The sequence below is a fragment of the Eubalaena glacialis genome, chromosome 13, assembly GCF_028564815.1.
Source record: "Eubalaena glacialis isolate mEubGla1 chromosome 13, mEubGla1.1.hap2.+ XY, whole genome shotgun sequence".
Classification (NCBI taxonomy): Eukaryota; Metazoa; Chordata; class Mammalia; order Artiodactyla; family Balaenidae; genus Eubalaena; species Eubalaena glacialis.
This window is the reverse complement of record NC_083728.1, coordinates 542,859-569,124: the sequence shown is the minus strand read 5'-3', so window position 1 is coordinate 569,124 and position 26,266 is coordinate 542,859. Positions and strand designations below refer to the sequence as shown.

The window sequence follows — 26,266 nt, the reverse complement described above, 5'->3', positions numbered from 1 at the left end:
GCAGTTCCACGGGAAGCAGGTCTGCCCTGACTGTGTTCCCCGTGGACCGGGAACAGCTGGACACTCACCTCTGTAGAGGGGATCAAGCTGGCCCGAGGTTCCGTTGCTCCTCCTGGGAGCTCACCCCCGCTGCGCCCAAACATCTGCTTGGCCACAGAGGAGGGGCCTAATTGACCAGCATTATGCCCTTCAAAGGGGACAGCCCCACCGGCTGTTTGCTGTAATAAGGCAGTGACTTGTTTATTTAATTTATACAGTAAAACTGTAATGAATGCTAAATCAAAAATGCAAAATACATGGTTGTTGGTATTGTGAATGCTGCCTACTAAATGAGAGGGTGGATAAAGAATATTTTTTCTTCTGAGAACCTAGGAATTTGCCTGTGATCATACAAAGGCATTGCTGTTATGGGTTTAGCAAGGATCCTGCTGGTAGGGATGATAAATGAATTGTGCTGCCTTTGCAAATGATTAAAGTCAAGATCAGCGTTTTTCAAGTTAACGGGGAGAAATGGTTTTCCTCTTCCTGATGTGCTGTCAACTTTGCTTTAAAAACAAACAACAAGATTTTGCAGCCAAGTGGAGAATGTGACTTGTAGAAACAGTTCAGCATTTACAGGATGGATGAAGTTTCTAATGGCTCCATGGCAAGGAGAGGGGGCCGCCCACTTAGCACCTCTGTTTTATAGGATCTCCTCCCTAGCCATAGACTAACTGTATTTATAACTGACGAGCATCTTAGACAAGGGCAGGTGGCCGCAGAAACCTCCATCGGTGCGCCAGGCCCTGCTGCGTGGCGTGACTTGGTCGGCAGGCACTGGCGCGGCTGCAGAGGGACCCACAGAGGAAGAGCTTCCTCTTAGGCGTCTCACGTCTGCAGCGTTTGAGTCGGTCAGCACGTTGCAGTAAATCCCTTTGGCCACGACTGAATGACTGACCTAGACAGTCTGTGGAGGTGGCGGGTGGGATGTCTTGGGAGACTGGGATTGACACATACGCGCTAATACGTGTAAAATTGATAACTAACGAGAACCTGCTCTATAGCACAGGGAACTCCACTTCGCTCGCTGTACGGTAGAAACTAACACAACATTGTAAAACAGCTGTACCCCAATAAAAAAAAAAAAGAAGGAAAGTCTGTGGAGGTTCCAGCGTGGCGGATCGGGAGCTGCATATCCATTGCCCGTGGAGAGGCCTCGGCTGCCCCCGGCCGCCCTGGCACCTGACCAAAGAGATGTGCCTCTGACCGGGGGGCCCCTGGGTGTGCCACACGTCTTAACGTGAGGTCACCTGACAGCTCTGAAGATTTGGGCCTGGGGTGTGGAGGGAAAGACCAGCAGTGTTATTGTTGACATATCTGAAACGCTCACCATGAAGGCAATTCCAGGAAACGCCAGCAGTCCCTCCTGAGGAGAAGGCAAGGGTTTTGCAAAGAGAGGGGGGAAAAAGCGCTTAGATTCAACTGTGTGTGGTGAAGAGCTGCCTCTCACTTGGCCTTTTGATCTTGTAACGTCAGGTACCTCACAGGTACCTCAGAGGGCTGGGCCCAGTGGTCCCCCTGGGACCCCACAGTTGGGAGTGGACATAGAAGGGAACCTCCCCAAGTCCCCTGCAGGGGCCCCTGGCAGTGACTCCGCTCTGGATCGGCGGCAGAGGTGACCTTGGGCCGGCTCGGTGGACAGCCCACATTAGGGCCCACGTGGCTGGGATGAGTAAGAAAGGAGTGAGAGCCGAGACAGGGGATGTGTGAGGATGGGCCCGGCTGAGGAGGCCGCCTGTGAGATGAGTCCGAGTGTGCGGGCCACGAGGCAGCACGCTGTCCCCCAGCCCTGCCACCTCCCAGGGGCTTCCTGCCTCTGACGTGTCTGCACCCCAGCGAGCTCTCTGTGAACTGGGTCCTCTGTGCTTGCTGGGTCTGTGGCATGTAGAAAGCGGTGACAAACGGCTAGTGCTCAGGGCAGGCTCCCAGCAAGTGGCCTCTGGGGTGATACAGAAATGATGCTGGCCACAAGGTCCAGCTGTGGACCCGGAGGCCACCAAGAGCCAGCCCCAGGCCCCAGGGGTCACTGCTGCTGAGGGACGGGGCGAGAAGGTGGCTGCTGACCCCCCCGCTGTGCAGGGGATGTGAGGCCAAGGCTGGCGAGGGAGCACGAGCCCTATGCTGGGGAGGCCCAGGTCCTTCTGTGCTTTCTGTGCTTCTCTTGCTCCAAGGCCTGGAGTCCATCCAGGAGACCCCGGCGTGTCTTAGGGTCTGGCCTGGGGGGTCTCTGGGCTCTGGCGCCTGGGGCTCACCTCTGACCTCTTTGTGCCCAGGTGCCCAGTTCCAGGCTGCGTGGGGCTTGGTCACATCAGCGGCAAATACGCCTCTCACAGAAGTGCGTCGGGCTGCCCTCTGGCCGCCCGAAGGCAGAAAGAGGGCTCCCTCAATGGCTCATCCTCCTCCTGGAAGCCCCTGAAGAACGAGGGGCCCACCTGCCCCACCCCAGGCTGCGACGGCTCCGGCCATGCCAACGGGAGCTTCCTCACCCACAGGAGGTGACTGTCCCAGCCTCCCTGCCCCTCCGTCACCCAGGAGGGCCCCAGCTGCGGGGCTGTGGGCGAGGCTCCCGGGGAGGGCAAGACCAGGGCTCAGGTGTACATGGTAGTTTCTCGAGGAAAAAGACAGACCCAAACTGGTAGCCCATTCATTCCACAAGCCATTACTGAAAGTCCATCAAATATCAGTCTCTGGAGACAGATGGTCTCTGGAGAACGAGAGGACAACCAGCCCTCCCTGCAAACCAGCACATAAGTTAAATACCTAGTTTGGTGGAGGATGGTACACACTGGGGGGAGATAGCAGCAGGGAGGGGGTAGGAAGTCCTTTCTGAAAAGATGGTGTGGCGCTTGCCCCGAGCCGTCCGAGGGACAAGACTTCAGGGCAGTGGCTTGAGCTGGGAATGGCCTGGGCTGCTGAGGATTGAGGGAGCCTGGGGGCTGGAGTCGGGAGCGAGGGGCACCGGGGATGAGCGACGACATTCCAAACAGGATCCCACCAGGCCGCCAGCTCTCACTGTGACATGTGACCTCAGACTGGCCCATGGTGTGTGAGCTTGGACTGGCTTTTCATGTGTGACCTTTGCTTCCAGCTTGTCTGGCTGTCCCAGAGCGACCTTTGCTGGAAAGAAGGGAAAAGTCTCAGGGGATGAGCTTCTCGGCACGAAATTCAAGACGAGTGATGGTAAGGCTGCCCTCCTGCAACCCCTGCACGTGGCCTTTGCAGCTAGAGTGGGCGGGTGGCACTGGCAAGAAGTGGGTCGGGAAGCAAAGCTGCCCTGGAGAGAGTCGCGGTGGGGACCGAGCTCTTGAGCTGAGCCGCTGGTCCTCCTGACCTCGGCTCAGAGCCTCTGGCTGCCCTGTGCCCTCGCGTGGCCATTACGGCTCTAACCTGGAGGTTGGTGAGCCCTGCTGGCAGCGCTGGAAGCCATAGTGTGGACCTGTGAACTCACTCAGGCTCAATGAAAAGGGAAGCTGAGGAAATCAGCACCATCTGGAAAAACTTCCATTTTTATCTCAGCAATTAACACTTGCCCAAGAGGCGTCTATTTCCCCACCAAGACCCAGGGCCAGGAGGCAAACAGCTGACACACGTCTACTCGTCCTGAAGGCCACCTTTCCCAGCCTGAGATGTGGGCCACGAGCCAGGGCTTCTGCTCGGGAAGGGGGTCCCTGGGTCCATCTAGAAATCAGGCCTCGGCTGACCCCCACTTGCGAGAGCCGCGACTGAGGTTTCTCTCCGGGGCAGTGCTGGACAACGACGAGGAGATCAAGCAGCTGAACCAGGAGATCCGCGACCTGAACGAGTCCAACTCCGAGATGGAGGCCGCCATGGTGCAGCTGCAGTCCCAGGTGGGTGGTGCTGCCTACCTGCCCCGCCCCGCCCTCCCAACCCGAGGATGTCCGTCCCATCCTCGGCCTCCTCTTCTGGGCAGTGTGAGGGGAGCCCAGCCCCTCGTCACGGTTCTGCTCAGCAGCGTCAGGAGTCCTGAGGTGCCGGCGGCTGTCGGTCCCGTCGGTTCGTAGGAGCAGAGCCGCAGTGTGGGTCCTCAGAGCCCGTCTGGAGCTGGGTTCCAGCCCAGCACTGCCACAGCCCGGCTCAGTGACCTTGTGAACCTCTTGTCTGATCCGTACCCTGATGTCCTCCCAGGTAGAGTGGAGATAATAAGAGAATCTACTGCATTCATTTGTTGTGAGGTGAATGCACTTCTACGAGGAAAGCGATTAGTACAGTGTCTGACCCAGAAAGAACTGCTGTGCTGAGGGGCAGGGCTACACCTCACTTTAGGTGTCTGCACCCTCTCTCTCTCTGATTTCCCCAAAACGAACATTTGCAACCAGCAAAAAAAGAACAAAAACCCACAAAGAACGGTGATGGTCTATTTGGAAAAGAAGACCATGCCCTTCCCTTGGCTGCTGAGTGGGGGCCGGAGCAGAGCTAGGGGCACAGAAGGGGAGGCCGCACACAGCCATGTCCCCAAGGATGAGGAGGTGACCTGGCCCTGCGGAATTGGAGGGCAGAGGGGATGGGTGGGCAGTGTGAGATGTTGGAGTCCACGTGACCTGTGCCGCCCCTCCTTCCCCTGGCAGACGGGCTTTTACGCTGACCTCCTGTTACCCAGAAGCTGGTGTAAAAATAGCATCAGCCCACGAGGATCAGGAGGGATTTTTGTCCTGCTGTGCAGCATCTTCTCCACGTTCACAGGCAGTGGAAGCAGAGAAGGGGTGCAGGGGCTGTCTCTGGGGACCGAGACACCCCACTGGGTGGCTGTCCCCCCATACCTCCCTGCTCCTTTCCTTCTCAAAGTCCAAGGGGTCGCCCAGTGTCAACACCCTTGGGAAGCACCTCTGATTTCTCTTTATTTGCCAATGCCCACCTATTTATAGACAGATTATTCACTATCGTCCTTTTGGAAGGACTTGGAGTCCCCTTTCCCATCCAGGGAGTTTTGAGTTGTGTGCTCTGCAGGAGGGCTCAGGCAGAGGAGGCAGGCTCCAGAGCTCTACTCAAAACTTTTAAAGCCAAAGGCTTGCCACTAGGTGGTGAGAGACTGACGCTCTTCAGCCGCAGGTCACAGAACCAAAGCCTCCGAAGAGGCGGCTCACCGTCCTGCACCTGAGCGATGGCTCGGTGTGTCATACACACTGCGTGAGCTTGCCTCTGCCCTGAGGCGCCTTGGAGATGCAGTGAGGCCGGGGGCTGCCCTCCCAAGCGTGTCTCCTCTGGGCCTGGCCCCGGGGTGGGCTTCTCGCCCCCCTTCCCCACAGGGTGGTGACCCTCTGCACAGGGCTCTGCTCACCCTGAGGCTCACGTGGTGCCTGTGGCACCTAGAGCAGGCGAGACTGCCCGTGGCCATCAGCCCTGTCATCACCGTCCTCTGCTGTTCCATGTGGAACCCTTAGAGCCCCCAGGAGAACTTCCAGCCTCCCTCCTGGTGCCCTGCTGGGTCCAGAGAAGGAGAAGTGTTCATACCAGAAATCCCAGGATGCTCTCTGGTGTGCTGGAGGGATCATCGGCTGGTTCCACTCAGCCGTGAGTTGCAGAGAGCTGCAGCGGCCTGCTTTGCTTGCCTTCACAGCTTTAATAAGGCACTTGGTTGGTCTTTCTGGTGGGGGAAACCCAAAGGCAGGCGGACCTCCCACAAGGTGTGTACAGTGTCCCTACCAGAGAGGAAGAACAGGAAGCTAGTAGCAGGCTGGGACTTGAGCCCAGGTGCCTCAGTCTGTGCTCCTCTCCACCCCGTAGGACAGATGGGGCACATAAAGCCGTGGCACCCCCGCCCTGGCTCAGTCACTGCATCCCCTCCTCCGCCCAGGGGCCGGGGTGCTGCCAGCCCTCACTTGTGGCAGGGCCCCTGCCTCTTCGCCCTCTCGCAGAGGGACGTGAGGCGTGGCCCGGCGGGCCTGCCCCGCGTGCTCCCCGGGGGATGCGTCAGAAGGCAGCCCCCGTCTCTGTCTGGCGCAGATCTCGTCCATGGAGAAGAGCCTGAAGGACATCGAGCAGGAGAACAAGCTCATAGAGGAGCAGAACGAAGCCCTGTTTCTGGAGCTGTCCGGCCTGAGCCAGGCCCTCATCCAAAGTCTCGCCAACATCCGCCTTCCGCACATGGTAAGGAGCGGCCCTGCGGCCGCCACAGCTGAGCTGGCAGCCACGTCCCGGGGCTCTTGGGAGGGCGGGCACCCCTCTGCCTCTGGGGTCTTGCTGGAAGGGCCCCGCCCTGGGGATTCTGCCTGGGCAGACAGCTGGCCACGGTGGCTGTAGCATCCTGAGCAGCCTGTGCCGTGGTTGTCTCAGCCCGAGTGCTGCCCGTGGCGGGTCCGTGGGCTTGTCTCTGGGGGCGTGCGCATGTGGGTCCGAGACGTCCCCCATCAATTTCCCTGGCTTCTGGAAACCCTGGGGCCCCCTGCACGGATGGGCCTCGCTAAACTGGTTCTGTTCTCTAGGAGCCAATATGCGAACAGAATTTTGATGCCTATGTAAGCACCCTCACCGACATGTACTCCAACCAGGAGTGCTACCAGGACCCCGAGAAAAAGGACCTACTCGAGAGCATCAAGCAGGCCGTGAGGGGCATCCAGGTCTAGTCCTCCTCATCCGAGGGGCCATCGTGCTGAGCCGGGGCACCTGGGGTACCCCGACTTGCCTCCATCTTTTACCTCCCTTGCCCTGCCCTCCCAGTGGAGATTCCCAACTCACAGTGACTTCTAGTTGGCAGCCCAGGGCGGCCTCGGGGGGTTTACCCAGAGGGGTGCCTGGAAATCCGTCTCCCTCGATGCGATGCGCTCGCCGGGCCGGAGGCCTTGACCTCTCCACACGAGTGCGGGGCGTGAAGTGTTACAAAGTGATTTATTTTTGCTTCTGAAAGCTCGACGTCTCCAGGGGAAACTCAAGGACAAGGTTCTCAGGGAAGTTTTGGAGCTGCAACCTCAGTACTCCTTTGTCTGTCAAGGTCGCGAGGGCAGCCCGGCCGGGCGGTGGTGCGTGTGACGAGTCAGCCTGGAGCGGCCAGTGCGCCTGCGCGGTGAGGCCGCGTGGCGAGTGTGTTTCCTGTTGTCCTTTAATTCAGTTTGTATGTTAAGGGTGGAAGAGAGCAGCGTTCCAGAGGGTAGGTTAGGAGTAGGCCTCGAGGAAGCTGGCCCGGGACCCCCTGAAAGACAGCGCCAGCTCCACGTGGAAGCACCCCCGGCCGAGCCTGCAGACCCTGCGCTCAGGGTTTGGCTCCCTCGAGGCTGTGGCCTTTAGACCCACGTTGCGGTCAAGGCCGGGGCCTCTGGCTCTCTGTGTGCCCACATGGCCCGTGACCTGCCCATCACCCGGGTCATGGCTGAGCTTTACCGAGGTGGGGACAGTGTCAGCGAGGTCAGGGGGTAAATTCCTCAGTAGAGACCACCAAGGTGTCACTTCTTTTTAGATCCATTCGAGATTCGAAAGAAGGTAAATTTTGATTTAATGTGTTAAAAACACAATGTTCCTAACATGTAAATAGAGTCCAAATCAAGTGTGACTGCGATTCCAAGTTAGTATTTAAAAGTAGAGAAATTGCACTTCCTGGAAGAAATAAGAAAGTAGTTAGTTTAATTATTCTGTAAATTATTTAATTTTGTCAAAATGTAAGTATTTATATTCACAACCTCTTATGTTAACGTTTGCTATTTATTTAACATTTTTATTTATTAATTTTATACTATTTTACCTAGACCCCACACCAGGACACACGAGAGGGAAATAAATGAAATCAAAGCAAAATTAATGATTTCACTATGAGATAGGCCACACACAAAAAATCTTGCTATAACTTCTAGTTATGATTTTAATGCAACTGAGTTATTTTTTATATATTTTGTTATTTATTCTTTTAATAATGGAATTTTAAAAAAGTATTTTGTAACAGGCATTTTGATAATTTGGGGATATTTCCCCCTCGGTCCAATGGAAAGAACGACTTTTTGGTTTTCTTCATCCCTTTTGGCTCCTTTTGTTTCAGGCGCGGACGACAGCAAATGGAATTCTGTATTTATTGTTTATTTAAGCGTAGTGCAGATGTGTGTGCTCTGGCGTGTTTCTTGTGTCGCGTCTGTGTGCCGGTTCTTGATGGCTGAGTCCTGTCGCTGCGAGGGGTGCTGGCCGCAGGCCGCCCTGAGCAGCTGCCCGCTCTAGGCTCCCGTCCCTCTGACAGCTCTGATACTGTGATTCTCCTTCCTCAGGAAACGTTGAACCCACAGCACAGCACTTCTCAGTGTGTCTGCAGGGTGATTTCCTAATAAAAGTCCACTCTGACTGTGAGTGGGAGCTGTGTCTGGTGAGGGTGCCGTCTCTGTCCCCAGAGCTCTGGGGGTCACCTTCCTGGGGAGTGGGTGGTGGGTGGGCTCTCCCATCTCAGGCCTCTCCTTGATGCTACACATGGAACCCACATCTCCTTTGTGGAACTGCCCTCCCCGCCAAGGTTTGAGTCACAGACCTGCGTGTGTAAATCAGAGTTTTCTCTTAGGGTCAGAAGAAGTCTTCCTGCTGGGGTTGCTAGACTTGGGGTGTGAAATGGGGGCTGCCCCAGGCCACCTCTCCTGGCTGCAGGAGGGAGCCATCTCTGCAGAGGAGGGAGTTTGGACATTTGGGAAGGAGGAAGAGCTGGGAGGGAGAGAGAGAAAGGTGGAGGTGGGAGGGGGAGGCAGACAGAGCTCCTGGATTCAGCCATACCTGAAGGTGGCGATGGCTGTAGTGGCTCCTCACTGTTTTACCCTTTTGTGTCAGGTGGGGCTCTCCCAGGTAAGACTTAGGTTTGGGGCTTCTGGTCACATTCAACCCAAACTGTCAACACACTTTGACCTCACTGGGAATCTGGCCCTTGAGGGCAAACTGGAGCTCCCACCCGAATTGAGAACGAAGGGAGATTCTTAGGAATTCTGGGCCTCACTTCCAAGACCTGTCCCAGCTGGACAGTTGAGGGTCTGGAGGGCTCCAGCTGCTGGCTGTGGGGACCAGAACATGTGGCAGTGCATGGAACCTGTGCAGCCTTGAGGAGGGGCTCCCCGGGGGGCACAGGGGACCAGTGGTCCGGGTTGGTACTCATCTGTGTCAGCACGCAGATGCTGGGGTGACAGCATTCTGGAGGCATGAGGGTTGGCAGGAGACGAGCAGAGGCCAGGACTGTGGAAGAACGGGCGAAGGGCCACGTCCGTCCCACGTGTGACATCCTGCTCCCACCCTCTCCCAGGGCTTCGCCCGCTCCCTGCCGAGAGTTTAGCGGGCCTCTTAGCCTCCTGACTCTGAAACATTGCGCTTCGGGGGACCCAGCTTACCGCCCCCCCACCTGGCACCAGTTCAGCCAGAACCTCTCCCCAGCGCCACGCGGCACGGCCTCAGCACAGATTTCCAAGGGCTCCAGCAACGTGAGAAGAACTGGTGCCCGTGGAGGTGACGGTTGGGTGCCGGCGCACTTGCCACGCTGGTCTCTAGCTGGCTTCGTCGCGGTAAGCTCTGCCTGTGGGCCCTGCAGAACCTGGTTTGTCCAAAGAACCACAAAGACAACACGGCTGGGAAGAGGGCCCCAGAGGTCAGCCTCAAGAGCAGGTGAGTGTGCAGATGTGGGGGGACAGAGGGCCTGTGGAGGGTGGGGACAGGGGCGGGCCAAAGGCCTCCTCCACGAGCCGCATCTCAGTGAAGTCCTCTGTGCATAGTTGGGGGACAGGTGGGCCATAGTGAAAGGAGAGCCTGGGGAGAGGTCAGTTCCAAACCAGCCCTGGACTGGCCCTGGGCTCCAGCAAAGATGGACTCAGCCTTGCCCTCAGGGCTGCTCAGGCCCATGGCTGGCCGGGTGGGCCAAGGGCGTGCCCCTGGAGTGTGGGATCTCGGAAGACCTCTCAGAGAGGCCGTGTGCGGGATGTGGCAGGTGGATTGGAGGAGAGGGGGCTTCCTGGAGAGGGAGCACCGTGGGCATGGATGCTGGCGTGTAGGACCCTGACATTGAAGAACCACAGCACTGAGGTGGCTGCTTTGCTCCTATAAGACCTGTAGGTTTTCCAAACTGTTCTCCGGCTCCAGGATTCTGGGAGGTACTAGGCAGCCTGGCCTCGGGGTTCTGGGTCCTCAGTATCTCTCGGCTTCCATCCACGATGATATCCTGGGCTTCTGAGGCTTTGTCCACTGTGGGGTCAGCAGACCTGGACTTGAATGGGGCTCTGCATTTACCTGCTGGTGTCTGTGTGTGATGCTGTGGGCAGAGGGACCACGGCAGCCCCTCTGGCTTCAAGCAGATGCAGCATCACTGTGATGCTAGAAGGTTGTATGGTCCCACAGTCTGATGATGACATTAGCTGTTCACCCCCCAAAAAGCCGCTCTCACCTCCTGCTTGGAGGGTCTGCCCCAGCCACCAGCCTCCTGGGGTCCAGGGTTGGGGGAGGGTCTCGGTGTCATTGGCATATGCTCTCTTAGGATTTATTTTTGGTGTGGGGACCTCATCCACAGCCACGCCTCCTCTCCCAGCCTGCAGACCCTTCTTTTACACCCTGCAGAGAATAAAACTCAAGGCTTTATCCCCAGGGAGGGGAGCGTTCCCCAGCTCTCAGAGACACTTGCCACCAGCCATCTTTGTTACGGACCCTTTCTTCCTTCTCCAGCATCACCTGAATCTGCCAGTTACCCGGGTTCTGAGGTGTGGACGGCCTTGGTTCTGAGCTTCCCACACTCTGGCTATAATTCAGGTTTGGGGTCTGCTAAGTCATTCACTGCATATCTGTGTCTTTTCTGCCTTCTAAATGACGTTGTTGTCTCCTCTTCCATCTTCCCATTCCTGCCAGTTTATACCTTTTTTTTTTGTAAACATCTTTATTGGAGTATAATTGCTTTACAATGGTGTGTTAGTTGCTGCTGTATAACAAAGTGAATCAGCTATACATATACATATATCCCCATATCTCCTCCCTCTTGAGTCTCCCTCCCACCCTCCCTATCCCACCCCTCTAGGTGGTCACAAAGCACCGAGCTGATCTCCCTGTGCTATGCGGCTGCTTCCCACTAGCTATCTATTTTACATTTGGTAGTGTATATATGTCCATGCCATTCTCTCACTTCGTCCCAGCTTACCCTTCCCCCTCCCCATCTCCTCAAGTCCATTCTCTACATCTGTGTCTTTATTCCTGTCCTGCCCCTAGGTTCTTCAGAACCATATATATTTTTTGATTCCATATATATGTGTTAGCATACGGTATTTGTTTTTCTCTTTCTGACTTACTTCACTCTGTATGACAGTCTCCGGGTCCATCCACCTCACTACAAGTAACTCAATTTCGTTTCTTTCTATGGCTGAGTAATAGTCCGTTGTATATATGTGCCACATCTTCTTTATCCATTCATCTGTCGATGGACACTTAGGTTGTCCATCCTAATAGCTTGGACTTCCATGTCCTGGCTATTGTAAATAGAGCTGCAATGAACATCGTGGTACATGACTCTTTTTGAATTATGGTTTTCTGAGGGTATATGCCCAGTAGTGGGATTGCTGGGCCATATGGTAGTTCTATTTTTAGTTTTTTAAGGAACCTCCATACTGTTCTCAATAGTGGCTGTATCAATTTACATTCCCACCAACAGGGCAAGAGGGTTCCCTTTTCTCCACACCCTCCCCAGCATTTATTGTTTGTAGATTTTTTGATGATGGCCATTCTGACTGGTGTGAGGTGATACCTCATTGTAGTTTTGATTTGCATTTCTCTAGTAATTAGTGATGTTGAGCATCCTCTCACCTGTTTGTTGCCTGCCAGTTTATACCTTAAAAACTGTCACTTTAGCCAGGTTTTGAGAGGGTGCCAATGTAGATAGGCGTGTCTACCTGCCCTCCTTAGCTGGACCCACAGGTAACGCCCCAAGTGGGTGAGCATCGTCCTGTGTGTGGAGGCTGTGTTGATGCCACCCCATGATTGCAGGAGAGACTTTCCCCTTAACCACTGCACCCCTAAGGCTCATGGCTCTGTAGAGGCTGTTACAGCTGTGGATGTGGAGGGTTTCCTAACACTGGGCAGTACGGGTCCAAACCTTGCCATACGGGTCTGCAGGTGTTATAGGCGCTGCGTTTCTCTTTGCTCCTCCTTGAAATAGGAGGTGGCTTCTCCGAGAGGACCCCAGCCCCCACCTCAACCAAGTGCCCGTCAGGTTAAAACACACAGGGGTGCCAGGGGATCCACGATTGTGGGCACAGCACCAGTGCTGGCAGCTGACCCTAGGGACAGGCCCCTGCGGTCCCTTCTGCCCCCCAGACCCCGCCCCTGCTGGCCTTGCCCCTCTCCCTGTCCCCTCTGGTCTAGGGTGTGGGCCACTGAAGCCTGGCCGCTACCCTTCCAGCGCCTTTTATGGCTCCCTCCATCCCTCCCCCTCTGTGCCCTCCTCCAACCTGTCCCCCTTGCGCCCCGCAGAAGCTGCCCTGGGTCTCCTCCTGGCCTCTCCCCTCCCTTTCTCACCATCCCTACAAGAGTGTGCCACGTGCAGAGAATGCCCACACTGTTCCCCAGGCCTGCCTTTCCCAGTTCCAGCACCTTCTGGGTCTCCACTTGGATGTCCCACCTGCCACAGGAAGGCTGAGCAGGGTGCCCCCTAGATCAGGCGAGAGTGGGGAGAGGGGTGGCTGCACGGGGCAGGAGGTGGGCCCAGGGCCCAGGCTGTGAATTAGGAAGATCCAGTTGTGCCCCTGGACACCTGGGCTAGGAGCAGCCCACAGGTGGAAGCCACACCTGGAGGAGCCCCAGGAGTTAAGAAGTCCCCAGACCTGCTTGGACCGTCAAGGGAGAGACCCTGAGCCTAACCCTTCCTGACAGGTGGCTCCACGGTGAACTCCAGAGGAGATCTGGTCCCTCCTTCCAGGGTGCTAAGCTCCTGAGAGAAAAGCAATCAGTGCTTCTGATTTATAAATAACTTTGATTTAAAACGGGAAGGAGTGACTACAAAGAGAAAGTATTTGTCTCCCTTCACCTCGGGCTGATTACAGACTGGGTCTTTTTTTTCCAGAATGAGGAGAAAGCTCTTTGCAGGTCAGCTTGTCTGTAGTGTGGCCCAAGGTACCTGGACGCCCCAGTGCAGTGTGGGAGGAGCCAGGAGGACGCTGGCCTCTGTGTCTGGGACAAAGCGGGTGACGTAGCCACAGGGGGCCCCACCTGGACGTAAGGGGTCTGGGGCCACCGGGCCCAGGAGATTCCCTCCTCAGCTTTATTTCCAGGCTCACAGAGTCCATGCCCTCCGACGGGAGGAGGACGGACCAGCCACATGTTCTGATCTCCTCCTTCTGGATCCTCCTGGAGAGGGTCCTCCTTCACTGTGAGCCGGGGATGGTGGCAGCCACCAGGCAGGCCAGACCTGCTGTCAGAGTGGCCCCTCTCCAGTTGTTGTCTGGTGGGGATTCACTGTCACTGGAGCAGCCGTGGGTTTCCCACAAGGGCGGCCAGGCTTGTCCAAGATGTCTTCTCTGGACGCCTAAAGGCGGTCTTCTCCGATGCACACATTTTCAGTCAGAAGCAGAGAGGAGTAAGACATGGTCCTTGCCCTGGGACGTTTTCCAGAACCTTCCTGATCATTCCGGAGCCACCTCGACACTGTACCCTCCCTGGAGGCCCCTCCACATTCATGCTGTCCCCAGAGGTTACCGCGGCCTCCTGGCCTCATCCCCTGTGCTGACCCTGGGTGGGGGAAGGTCTGTCCCACGTGATTCCTGCCAAGCTTGGGCCTGCGATCACGACCAGACCCTCAAGCGCGTTTCCTTCTTAAAGTGCTGAGTCTAGGGGCCTTTTAGAGTCCAGACAACTTTAAATTGAGAAACAATGTGTGCATGTTCAGAGGGGTTCTTTTCCTGGCCCACAGCCCGCCCCGAATTCTTAGTGCAGCAGGGATACTTCCCAGCTCACAGTCTCCACGTGTCCTGTGAATACAACACTCAGAGCGGTCCAGGCCCTGGGCAGGTTGACCCTCTGTGCGGCAGTTTCCTCATCAGTTCAGGGGGCATACGCGCTGAGACACGTGCGTGCACTGCAGTGGGGACCAGGCTGCCCTGGGACATCTGGACACCCCACCCCTGCCATCGCATGTCCCTGGGAAGCCAGCTCAGAGGCATCTGTGAGAGGGGTTCATGGTGGTGGTGATCTGCTCCAGATCAGCCTTGATCTGCTCAAGGCTCACCCCCGTCCACAGAGCTCGGCCCCAGGGGCCATCCACACCCACCCCGCACTCATGCTGGAGGGGCCCTAGGGCACCTCCAACAGGTTTATGCGCCCCTGGGTGGCCAGTGGTGTGGGGGAGGGATGCTGCTGCTGCCCTGCACGTTGGAGCCCTGCGTCGGGACTGGCGGTCTTCAAACGTTGTTCAGTCACCTAAACCCTTTAAATGGAGTGTCACCTGGAGCCCCCACGCTGCTCTGGCGGAGGCTGAGGGTCAGACTGGTGTGGCCGTGGGCGGCCAAGCACAGAACTCGTGCGCAGCAGGGTGGGGGATTTGTAGGGCTGGAGGAGGGCCCAGGAAGTGTGTCTGGACAGTGGTGCAAGGCAGCACGCGGGCCTGAGTTAGGGGTGCTGGACGAGGCGCCCCTCACGGGGGCTGCTGGTTCCTGACACGTTAGCACAGGTGCCAGCTCTCTGGCTTGAGTCCAGGCCCGTCTCATACCTGGGAACCTTGAGCAGGACACTTCCAGCCTCTGTGCCTCAGTTTCCTTCTCTGTAAAGGGGTCCACAGCACATGCTGCTGAAGGAGAGTGGGAGGGAGCGAGCGGGAGCCCAGGCCCCGGGCCACAAACCACCCCTGACACTCTGGGGACACCCTCTAGCCCGCCTCTCCTTCTTGCACCCCCCATCAGCACCAGCCACCACTCCTGGCTCCAAGATCTGCCCCTGGTGGGTTACCAGACACCTGATGTCTGACCACAGCTGCCAGCTAAGCCCTGGGTTTGGAGGCGCCCCCCAGGGCACTCCTGTCTGCAAAGTCTAACTGCCACCCACCTGGTGCCCGCAGGGTGAACACGACTGCTGCTGCCACCTGCACTAGCAACTGGTCTTGTCCACTGACAGCTGCAGCCAGAGGTTCTGGAGTTTGCTCTTCCCAGGCTGGCCCCATGTCTCTAAGGCTGCTACCCGCTCATGCTCTCCCCTCAAGCTTTCCCTCTCATAAGTCATAAAACACAGTGAGAGATGGCTGAGGGGCTGGCTAAGGGGGAGGGGACCCTCGAATCCTGGGAACAGCATCCTAAGAAATGCGGGTGTCAGCCCCTCAGGGTGCTTCCACCCCAGGTGTCCTGTAGACAGACCTCTGGACCCTGATCTGGCACCACTTCTGTGTCAGGACCCTGTATTAGCCAGGGTTCTCCAGAGAAACAGAACCAAGAGGAGATACCTATATCAGCTATATCTATATCTATATCTATATCTATATCTATATCTATATCTGTATCTGTATCTGTATCCGTATCCATATCCATATCCGTATCCGTATCTGTAGCTATATCCCTATCATGTGTATCTATCTATACCCATACATCTATATCTGTATATGGAGAGTGGTTTATTTTCAGGACTGGCTCACACAATGTGGGGGGGTAAGTCTGCAATCTGTAGGGCAGGCCAACAGCCTGGAGACCAAGGAAGAGTTGATGTCTGGAGGTGGGTGGCGGTGAGAGGGTGGGGAGTGGGATCTCCATCTTTGCTCTTAGGGCCTCAGCTACATGGCTGAGGCCCTCCTCCATTCTGATGGGTAATTTGCTTTATTCAAAGTTTACTGATGTAAATGTTCACCACGTTTAAAAAATACCCTCACAGCAACACCTGACTGGTATTTGACCAAATATCTGGGCACCATAACCTAGTCAAGTGGACACATAAAAGTAATCATTTCAGATTCCTGTGCCCAGGCATTGCTAACCTTTTATTAAGGTGGTTTGTTTTAAGATGAGAAGTTATTTTTCAGAATCCCTTCCCAATCATTTTACTTATATGAATACGTTTGAGTTCACCAATATTTTCAGATCAACATCAAACTGCCGTCACCATATAGTACAAATAGCAGAGAAGCCTCAACTCATATCTGAAACTGTGGGTAATTCCACCACAAATGGCTTAAAATGAAGAAGAACAAACTTTTTTCTCTTTTCAGATGACCTAGTTTGGGCGCTCTCAACACAACGGTGCAGCAGCGACGCCTTGTGGTCAATATCGGGTCTCGTCATTGCCATGGCCTGGCCCTGGGATGCAGATCCGTCCTGCCTCACTTCACAGATGGCCAGAGGCAGGAGAGAAGGTGCAGGTGTAACAGCGTTCACTTGCGCTGAGGCCCCCTCCTTGACCCCCCCCCCCCCGTGGAGTTTGATGCGTCTGTGGGCGGTAATCTCACTCCGAGGCCCCAGATGCGGAGAGTGGACGTGAGCCCTCCCCCCTCCGCTGGAGGAGACGTTGGAAGCGGGGCTGGGGGTGGGGTGGGGGAGGCATGTTTTAGTTACTGTAATTGCAAAAGCAATTCTTGTCCATTGTAAAAACAGCACTGAAGTAGGTAAAGTGAGAAGTGACATCCTTGTCCAGGACTGAGGCACACTAAGAAATAATCTTATATATTTACCCACATAGTTATCATTTCCAGGGCTCTTCATTCTTTTGTGTAGATCTGTATTTCCATCTGTTATTATTTGCTTTCTGCATGAAAAACTCACTTTATCATTTCATGTGTCAACTTAAAAAAATGCACAACGTGAGAGTCGCGAGTTAAGTTTTATTTGGGGCAAAATGAGGACTGCCGCCCGGGAGACAGTATCCCAGATATCTCTGAGAAACCGCTCCAAAGAGGTGGGGGGGAAGGTCAGTATATACGTGATTCTGGCGAAGGGGGAGCACGTGCAGTCGAACACATATTGTTTTGCAGAAGGTTTCTGCTCGTCACGAGGAGCAGACGTCATCATGAAGGACTTTAGTGCTTTTCTAGATATGAGGAGATACAAGAAGTGGGCTCATAAAATCGGCTCCTGAAAATATCTAACTACCTGAAGACCTGTTCTGCCACTTTTTCCCAGAGCACAGAGCGCCTCATGTCTGCTCTCCACCCTGAACTCCTTTCAGGGGGTGTCGAAGGTCAGCAGCTGCAGCTGCAGGAGAGCACATGATTTAATCTTTGCAGAGGTAGCTGGCAAGTGCCAACGGCAAGGGCCGATTTGTTGTTGACACATGTTGTGTGGGTCTGCTGCTGCTTCTAGCTTTTGTATGTCTGAAAAAAATTTCATCTCCTTTAAAAAAAATTAATATACTGCATTTTTGCGAGTAGTTTTATGTTTACGGAAAAATAGGGTATAGTACAGAGACTTCCTGTATACCCTCTCTCCCCTGCACACGGTTTCCCCTATTATTAACATCTTGCATTAATGTGGTACTTTGTTACAACTGATGTACCAATACTGATACACTATTAAAGTCCGTAAGTTACATTAGGGTTCACTCTTGGGGTTGTACATTCTGTGAGTTTTGACAATGCATACGTCATATAGCCACCATTACGGTATCACACAGAATAGTTTCACTGCCCTAAAAACCCTATGTGCTTTGTTTATTTATCCCCCCCTTCCCCCAACCCCATCCCTGGCAACCACTAATCTTTCTACTATTTCTACAGTTTCGCCCTTTCCAAAATGTCATATCATACAGTACGTACGTAATCACACAGTCTGTAGCCTTTTGAGACTGGTTTCTTTCATTTATTTAGAAATAGCATAAGGTTCCTCCCTGTCTTTTCATGGCTTGACAGCTCATTTCTTTTTAGGGCTGAATAATAATATTCCATAGTTGGGATGTACCACAGTTGTGCACAAAAATTGGCAATTATGAATAAAGCTGCTATAAACATTCGTGTGCAGGTTTTTGTGTGTACATAAGTTTTCAACTCCTTTGGGTAAATACCAAGGAGACTGCTGTATCTAATAAGACTGTTTAGCTTTGTAAGAAACTGCCAAACTGTTTTCCAAAGTGGCTGTACTATTTTGCATTCCTACAAGCAATGAATGAGAGTTCCTGTTACTGCATATTCTTACCAGCATTTGGTGTTGTCAATGTTTTGGGTTTTAGCCGTTTTAACAGGTGTGTAGTGTATCTCGTTGTTTTAATTTGCATTTCCCTGATGACATAGGATGTTGAACATCCTTTTATATGCTTATTTGCCATCTGTATGTCTTTTTTGCTGAGGCATCTATTCAGGTCTTTGGCCCATTTTAAAATTGGATTATTTGGCTTCTGTTGTTGTTGAGTTTTAAGAGTTCTTTATATATTTTGGATACAAGTCCTTTATAAGTTATGTGTTTTGCAAATAGTCTCTCTCAGTCTTTGGCTTATCCTTTCATTCTCTTAATAGTGTCTTTCACAGAGCAGAAGTTTTGAATTGTAATGAAATCCACCTTACTGGGACTTCCCTGGTGGCGCAGTGGCTAAGACTCCGCGCTCCCAATGCAGGGGGCCCGGGTTCGATCCCTGGTCCAGGAACTAGATCCCATATGCGTGCCACAACTAAGAGTTCGCATGCCACAACTAAGGAGCCGGCGAGCCGCAACTAAAGAGCCCGCCTGCCTCAACTAAGATCCAGTGCAACCAAAAAAAAAAAAAAAAAAGAAAGAAATCAACCTTACCAATTGTTTCTTTCATGAATCCTGTCTTTGATGTTGTATGTAAAACATCATCGCCAAGCCAAAGGTCACCCAGATTTTCTTCTATATCATCTTCTAGAACTTTTATGTGGTAATTGTGAGGTTTGTGTCTAGATCCTTTTTTGTGTATCTGTATGTCCAATTGTTCTAGCACCATTTGTTGAAAAGACTATCCTTTCTCCATTGAATTGATTTGCTCCTTTGTCAAAGAACAGTTGACTATATTTGTGCAGGTCTTTTTACGGGCCCTCTATTCTGTTCTGTTGATCTATTTGTCTATTCTTTCATCAATACCACACTGTCTTCATTACTGTAACTTTAAATTAAGTCTTGAAGTCGAGTAGTGTCAGTCTCCAATTTTATTCTTCTCCTTCAATATTGTGTCGGATATTCTTTTTTTTTTTTTGCCTTTCCACATAAACTTTAAATCAGTTTGTTGATATCCACAAAATAGCTTGCTGGGATTTTGACTGGATTGCATTGAATCTACAGATCATTGTGGGATGAACTGACATTTTAACAACATTGAGTCTTCCTACCTGTGAACATGGAATATCTATTCATTTATTTAGGTTTTCTTTGATTTCTTTAATCAGAGTATTGTAGTTTTCCTCTTATCCATCTTGTACTTTTTTGGGTTAGATTTATACCTAAAGTTTTTTTTTGTTTGTTTGTTTGTTTTGGTGCTAATGTAAATGTTGTTGTGTTTTTTATTTCACATTCCAATTGTCCATTGCTGGTAAATAGGAAAGCGATAGATTTTTGTATATTAACATTGTATTCTGAAACCTTGCTATAATCATTTATTAGTTCAGGAGGTTTTTGTTTGTTTATTTTTAATAGATTTTGGGGGTATATTCTATGTAGACAATCTTGTCATCCGTGAACAAAGACAGTTATTTCTTCCTTCCAAATCTGCATACCTTTTCTCTCCTTTTCATGTCTTATTGGATTAGCTAGAGCTTCTAGTACAATGTTGAAGAGAAGTGGTGAGAACATTCTTGCCTTATTCCCAATTTTATGGGAAAGTATCTATTTTCTCATCCAGTATGATATTTGCTGTGGGTTTTCTGTAGATGTTCTTTACTAAGTTGAGAAAGTTCCCCTCTAATCCTAGTTTGCTGAGAGTCTTTATAATGAATGGGTGTTAGATTTTGTCAGATGCTTTTTCTGCATCTGACAAAATCCAATTTCATATCCAAAATTGATATGATCATAAGATTTTTCTTCTTTAGCCTGTTGACGTGATGGATTACTTTGAAATGTTAAATGCATCCCTGGAGTAAACTGCACTTGGTCATGGTGTGTAATTCATTCTATATATTATTGGATTCAATTTGTACATTATTGGATTTTTGTGTCTATGCTCATGCGAGATATTGGTTTGTATTGGGCTGGCCAAAAAGTGCCTTCAGTTTTTAAGTAAAAATAAAAGACAAATTTTTCATTTTCACAAAGACCTTTATTGAACAATGTATTCACTCTTTTGTTCCACTACGTTCTGCCATTTTTCAGGCAACTTCATCATTCCATCTTCCCAAAACTTTTTGTCTTTTTGAGCAAAGAACTGTTGCAGGTGCTTTTTACAGTCTTCCAGGGAATTGAAATTTTTTCCATTAAGAGATTTTGTAAAGACCTAAATAAATGGAAATCCAAAGGTGCACTACCTGGGGAATATGGCAGATGAATCAGAACTTCCCAGCCAAGCTGTAACAGTTTTGCCTGGTCATCAAAGAAACATGTGGTCTTGCATTATCCTGATGGAAGATTTTGCATTTTCTGTTGACTAATTGTGGACGCTTTTCGCTTTTCGTTGAGTGCTGCTTTCAGTTGGTCTAATTGGGAGCAATACTTGTTGGAATTAATCGTTTCGTTTTCTGGAAGGAGCTCAGAAGAGAGGACTCCCTTCTAATCCTACCATATAAACAACATCACATTCTTTGGATGAAGACCAGCCTTTGGTGTGGTTGGTGGTGGTTCATTTTGCTTGCCCCACGGTTTCTTCTGTTCCACATTATTGTACAGTAGCCACTTTTCATCGCCCGTCACAATTTGTTTTAAAATGGAACATTTTTGTTATGTTTAAGTAGAGAATTGCATGCGGAAATACGGTCAAGAAGGTTTTTTTTCACTTAACTTATGTGGAACCCAAACATCAAAGCAATTAACATAACCAAGCTGGTGGAAATGATTTTCAATGCTTGATTTGGATGTTTTGAGTATGTCAGCTATCTCCTGCGTGATATAACACTGATTGTTCTCAGTCAATGTCTCTATTTGACCCCTGTCAACTTCAACTGCTCTACCCGACCGTGGAGCATCGTCCAGTGAGAAATCTCCAGCACGAAACTTCGCAAACCACTTTTGACATGTTTCATCAGTCACAACACCTTCTCCATACACTGCACAAATCTGTTTTTGCGTTTCGTTGCATTTTTACCTTTCTTGAAATAATAAAGCATAATATGCTGAAAATGTTGCTTTTTTTCTTCCATCTTTAATATTAAAATGGTTACACAAAAATTCACCAGTTTTGATAAGTCTTGTTTTAAATGCACGCTGATATGACAGCTGTCACATACAATCTAACAAAATTGCTTCGAATGAAGTTAAAGACAGCTAAGTGCTACTAGAGCCATCTTACAGAAAAAACCAAATGAAACTTTTGGCCAACCCAATACTTTCCCTTTCTTGTAATGTCTTTGTCTAGTTTTGGTATTAGGGAAATTCTGGTCTTGTAGAATGAGCTAGGAAGCGTTCCCTAGCTTCTGTTTCGTGGAAGAGATTAGATAACTGGTATCATTTCTTCCTTAAGTATTTGGTAGAATTCACCAGTAAACCCATCTGTGCCTGGTGCTTTCTGTTTTGGAAGGTTATTAATTATTGATTTCTTTAATAGATGTAGGACTATTCACATGATCTATATATCCTTGTATGAGTTTGGTAACTTGCGTCTTAGAAGGAACTGGTTCATTTTTTTAGATTATCATATTTGTGAGCTAGAGTTGTTCACAATATTCTTTTTTAAAAAAATTAATTATTTATTTGGCTGCACTGGCTCTTCGTTGCTGTGTGCAGGCTTTCTCTAGTTGTGGCGAGTGCAGGCTACTCTTCACTGTGGTGTGCGGGCTTCTCATTGCAGTGGTCTCTCTTGTTGCGGAGCATGGGCTCTTGGCGTGTGGGCTTCAGTAGGTGCAGCACATGGGGTCAGTAGTTGTGGCGCACAGGCTTAGTTGCTCCGCGGCATGTGGGATCTTCACGGACCAGGGCTCACACCCATGTCCCCTGCATTGGCAGGTGGATTCTTAACCACTGCGCCACCAGGGAAGTCCCCACAATATTCTTTTATTATGCTTTTAATATTCATGGGATCCATAGTGATGGTCCTTATTTCATTTCTGATAATTAATAATTTGTATCTTCTTTTTTTCTTGGTTAGCCTGGCTAGAGGTCTATCAATTTTATCAATCTTTTCAGAGAACCACCTGCTGGTTTCACTAATTTCCCCTCTTGATTTCTTGTTTTCTGTTTCATTGATTTCGCTCTAATTTTTATTATTTCTTTTCTTCTGCTCACTTTGGATGTAATTTGCTCTTTGCTGTGTCAGTCCCAGCCTAGTGATGGTGATGCTCTCAGCTAGGAACGCCTGAGGCACTTTCTGGGCCTGTATCACTTGTAGTGAGCCCCTGAGACATCCCCCCCTAACCCTGCTACTGGGGCAATGTTGTGGCTGGACTGGCCCTTGTGGTTCTTATTATGATCACTGGATGCACTTTAGCAAAAACCGTGAGGGAACTCTGAGGAACAAGATTTATTACTCACAGGTGCTGGAGGGTACATGGCACAGCTCAGGGCCACACAGCAAGGTCAGAGGGGGAGAAAGAGAGCCTGGGGCTTTGCCTTTATTAGGGTCTGAGGGTGGGGTGTCTAGGATCATGGGGTCACTCATTATTGGCAAGCCTGGAGCATAAGGGCAGGAATTAGGGTGTAGGCAGGGTCATTCAGGTGCTCAGTTTTCTAGGTCTCCCAGGGTTTTCTGAAATGGGAGCTCCATGCAAGGGGGGAGGGGAATTCCCCACCTGATTGTTTTGCTAGTAGTCGTGTCATACAGCTGGTGATATGTTTATTCACGAGCCATGTCATCTGACATGGATGCCTCGGTAATCAAAGCTTCACGCTGGGCACTTACACTACACTCTTCTCCCCTTTGTTTTTGTTTCTTAATTTATTTATTTTTGGCTGCGTTTGGTCTTCGTTGCTGTGCACGGGCTTTCTCTAGTTGTGGCGAGTGGGGGCTACTCTTCCTTGCGGTGCGCAGGCTTCTCCTTGTGGTGGCTTCTCTTGTTGCAGAGCATGGGCTCTAGGCGCGTGGGCTTCAGTAGTGGCAGCACGTGGGCTCAGTAGTTGTGGCGCACGGGCTTAGCTGCTCCGTGGCATGTGGGGTCTTCCCAGAGCAGGGATCAAACCTGTGTCCCCTGCATTGGCAGGTGGATTCTTATCCATTGCACCACTGGGGAAGCCCCTCCCCTTTGTTTTTGAAAGCTAGAATTCTAGGGTGGCAGGGTTTTGTTCTCCCTTTCGGTATTTTAAATATGTTACTTCACTGTCTTCTTGCTTGTATTGTTTCCATGAGGAAATCTGCTGTCAGCCTTATTTTTATTCCTTTGTACATAATGTGTCTTTTTTTCTCTGGGTGTTTAAAATTTTTATCTCTCTATCACTGGTTGAGCAACTCGATTGTGTTATACCTTGGTGTAGTTTCCTTCATGTTTCTGAGCTTGAGGTACATTGAGGTTTGTAGTTTTCATCAAATTTGGAAAATTTTCAGCCTTTGATTTTTTCAAATAATTTTTTCTCTCCCAGCCTGTCTTTCCTTCTTTCTGGGACACGAATTGCATGTATATTAGGCCACTTGAGGTTGTCCCACAGTTGTCACTGAGGCTGTTAACTTTTTATTCTCATTTCTCTCCATGTTTTATTTGGGACAGTTCCTATTGCTCTCTCTTCAAACCTTTCTGCAGCAATGTCCAATCTGCTGCTAATAACATCCACATATTTTTCAACTCAGACATTATAATTTTCATTTCTAGAAGTTATATTTGAGTCTTTTTTTGTAACCTCTATGTCTCTACTTAACTGTTTTCAATACTTGATATTCACTTACAGCACCCATGTTAGTGTCTTTGTCTACTGATACTAAGATCTATGTCAGCTCTGGGCCAGTTTCAATTGCTTGGTTTTTCTCCTCATTAGGAGTTGTATTTTCCTCCTTTGTGTACCTGACAATTTTAGATTGGATGCCAGACACTGTGAATTTTACCTTGTTGAGGGTTGGATATTTTGTGTTCTTAAAAATATTCTTGAGCTTTGTTTTGGGATACGGTTAGAAGGAAATAGTTTGATTCTTCCAAATCTTCCTTTGATTTGTTAGGTGGGGTCTGTGCAGTGACCAGTCTGGGGCTAATTATTCCTCACGACTGAGGCAACAGCCTTCTCCGTCCTCTACCTAATGTCCAGTGAACCAAGAGGTCTTCCAGTCTGGCTGGTGGGAACCCGCACTACTTCCTGCCTTGTTACGGTGCGGGGCGTTACCTCGAATCCTTCTGGGCGGTTCTTCTCCCAGACTTGGGTTGTTTACTGACATGCATGTGCTGATTAGTTCTCTGCTGAAAATTTGGTGGTGGTGGGGGGTTTCCTGCAGATCCCCAAGTTCCTTCTCAATGTCGCTTTCTCCTCACCAGCTGTGGCCTCTAGCTGCCTTGGCTTCCCTGAATTCTCAGTTTTATCTCCTCGACTCAGGGAGTCCTTCTGGCTCTGCTTGGGTTCCCTTTCTCTGCACTGCAGCCTAGAGAGTCTCACAGTGGTAAGATGGGGGCAATTGCAGGGCTCAGCCCATTGGTTCTTCATCTCTCAGGAGTCACTGAGCTTTGCTGCATAATGTTTAGTGTCCCGAGAACTGTTGCATCACGTATTTTGTCCATTTCTTTGTTGTTTCATGAATGGGGGCAAGTCCAACTCCTGTCACTGCATCTTGGTCAGAGCTTCAGAGTTTCTTAGTACAGAGTTTCAGTTTGGAACTGTGAAAAAATTCTGGAGATCGATAGTGGTGATGGTTGCACAACAATGAGAATGTACTTGATGCCACTGAACTGTTCACTTAAAAATGGTTAAAATGGTAAATTTTATGTTATCTATATATTACCACACACAAAAAAACCTTAAAAAAAAAAGGGCTACCTGAACAAAGGGAAGTCCTAGTACTGTTCTTTGAAGATGACAACACAACCCCGCATGTGGCTCCAGCCTCGGGTATGCTCCTGCCTCAGGCCTATGCATGACCACCCCTGTGCCTGGGGACCCCTCCTCCAGATACATCAACCATGAGTGGCCCACAAATCACCCAACCCAAGCCTACATCTTTCAGTGAGCTTTCCCAATACCTGTTAGAGACACTCCACAGCTCCCCATGGTGTGCCCCCTACTCCCTGGGACAAGGAATAATCCCAGCTCACCCAACTACAGTGTGTCTGGTGGCCTTGGCAGGGCACTGACATCTCTTCTACAGACGGACAAATTCTGCATGGGCTGGATGCTGTCAGGAAGCAGGGGTATCTAAGTGAGTGATACCTGTGAGGGGCAGGGCAGAGGGAGGCTCAGCTGTGCTGACGGAGGAGCAGGCCTCATTGATGTGGGCTGGGAGAGGGCACGCTGGTGGCAGAGACCTGGTTTTGGCCTCTGCCTGGACACAATTATGACGTGGCCTTTGTCACAGGGCAGCTCTTCTGCCAGACGTCTGTGTCCAGCAGGACAACCACGGGACCACCTTGCTGTGAGCCCGGGCCCACTCCCATCGTCAGGGCTGCTCTTCTCCTTCTTGGAGAGCACGCTAATGTCTACTCCAAGGAAATAATCTCTGTCAAGTGCCTAGCATGATGCTCTACGACGACCAATACTGATGGTATGTTGTCTATTACTTACATGAGGAAGGCCACTCGGCAGAGCAGAGGGAGGGGTGGTGAGGTGCGAGGCCACAGCCCGGCCCCAGAGAGACGAGGGAAGCAAGGCCAAGGCAGGGCGGGGTGGACGCAGGGCGTATCCCCTCACAGCGCGGAGAGGGTCAAGGATGGCTCCAGGGCCTCTGTAATTTGAAACAGTCACAGACTATCACAGGCAATCAGGTAGGAAGGGCTCTGAGAGCCAGTGTGACCGTCACTAGGTTGGCGGCAACCACAGGGCCACTGATTCGGGGCTGTGGACCACCAAGAGAAGCAAGCCTTCCCTGGAACATGGAAAGTGGTGAAAACTCTGCCCCCAAGTGGAGGTCAAGTCTGGGGAGGCATGTGGGGGCAGGAGGGACCCAGGCAGCAATGCTTGCAGCTGTTAAATATAAGGGGTTCCTTATAGGACTGTGTCTAAAGAAAGGGTTCTGCTGCTAAAGACTCAGTTGGAAAACCTATGTGAGGTTTGGGCAGATTTCACAAAGTTCACTGGGTAGGCCGGGCAGGCGGCCCACAGGGGATGTGTGGCATCAGGGGGCAGAAGGCCCCCCGCGTCGGTGGGTGGCTGGGGAAGTAACACCGAGGATCTGCCAGTGG

The 26,266-nt window shown here is 51.1% G+C and overlaps 1 protein-coding gene across 1 annotated transcript in view; it reads left to right on the top strand.

The window, feature by feature from the left end:
- MYT1 (myelin transcription factor 1) overlaps nt 1-6,620 on the top strand; it is a 42,732-nt gene extending 36,112 nt beyond the window's left edge. The window contains exons 18-22 of the mRNA XM_061207921.1: nt 2,313-2,534; nt 3,128-3,219; nt 3,784-3,887; nt 6,001-6,144; nt 6,480-6,620. Of these exons, the coding sequence (XP_061063904.1) occupies nt 2,313-2,534; nt 3,128-3,219; nt 3,784-3,887; nt 6,001-6,144; nt 6,480-6,620 (703 nt within the window). The remainder of the gene's footprint in view (nt 1-2,312; nt 2,535-3,127; nt 3,220-3,783; nt 3,888-6,000; nt 6,145-6,479) is intronic.
- Nucleotides 6,621-26,266: the final 19,646 nt, after the last annotated feature.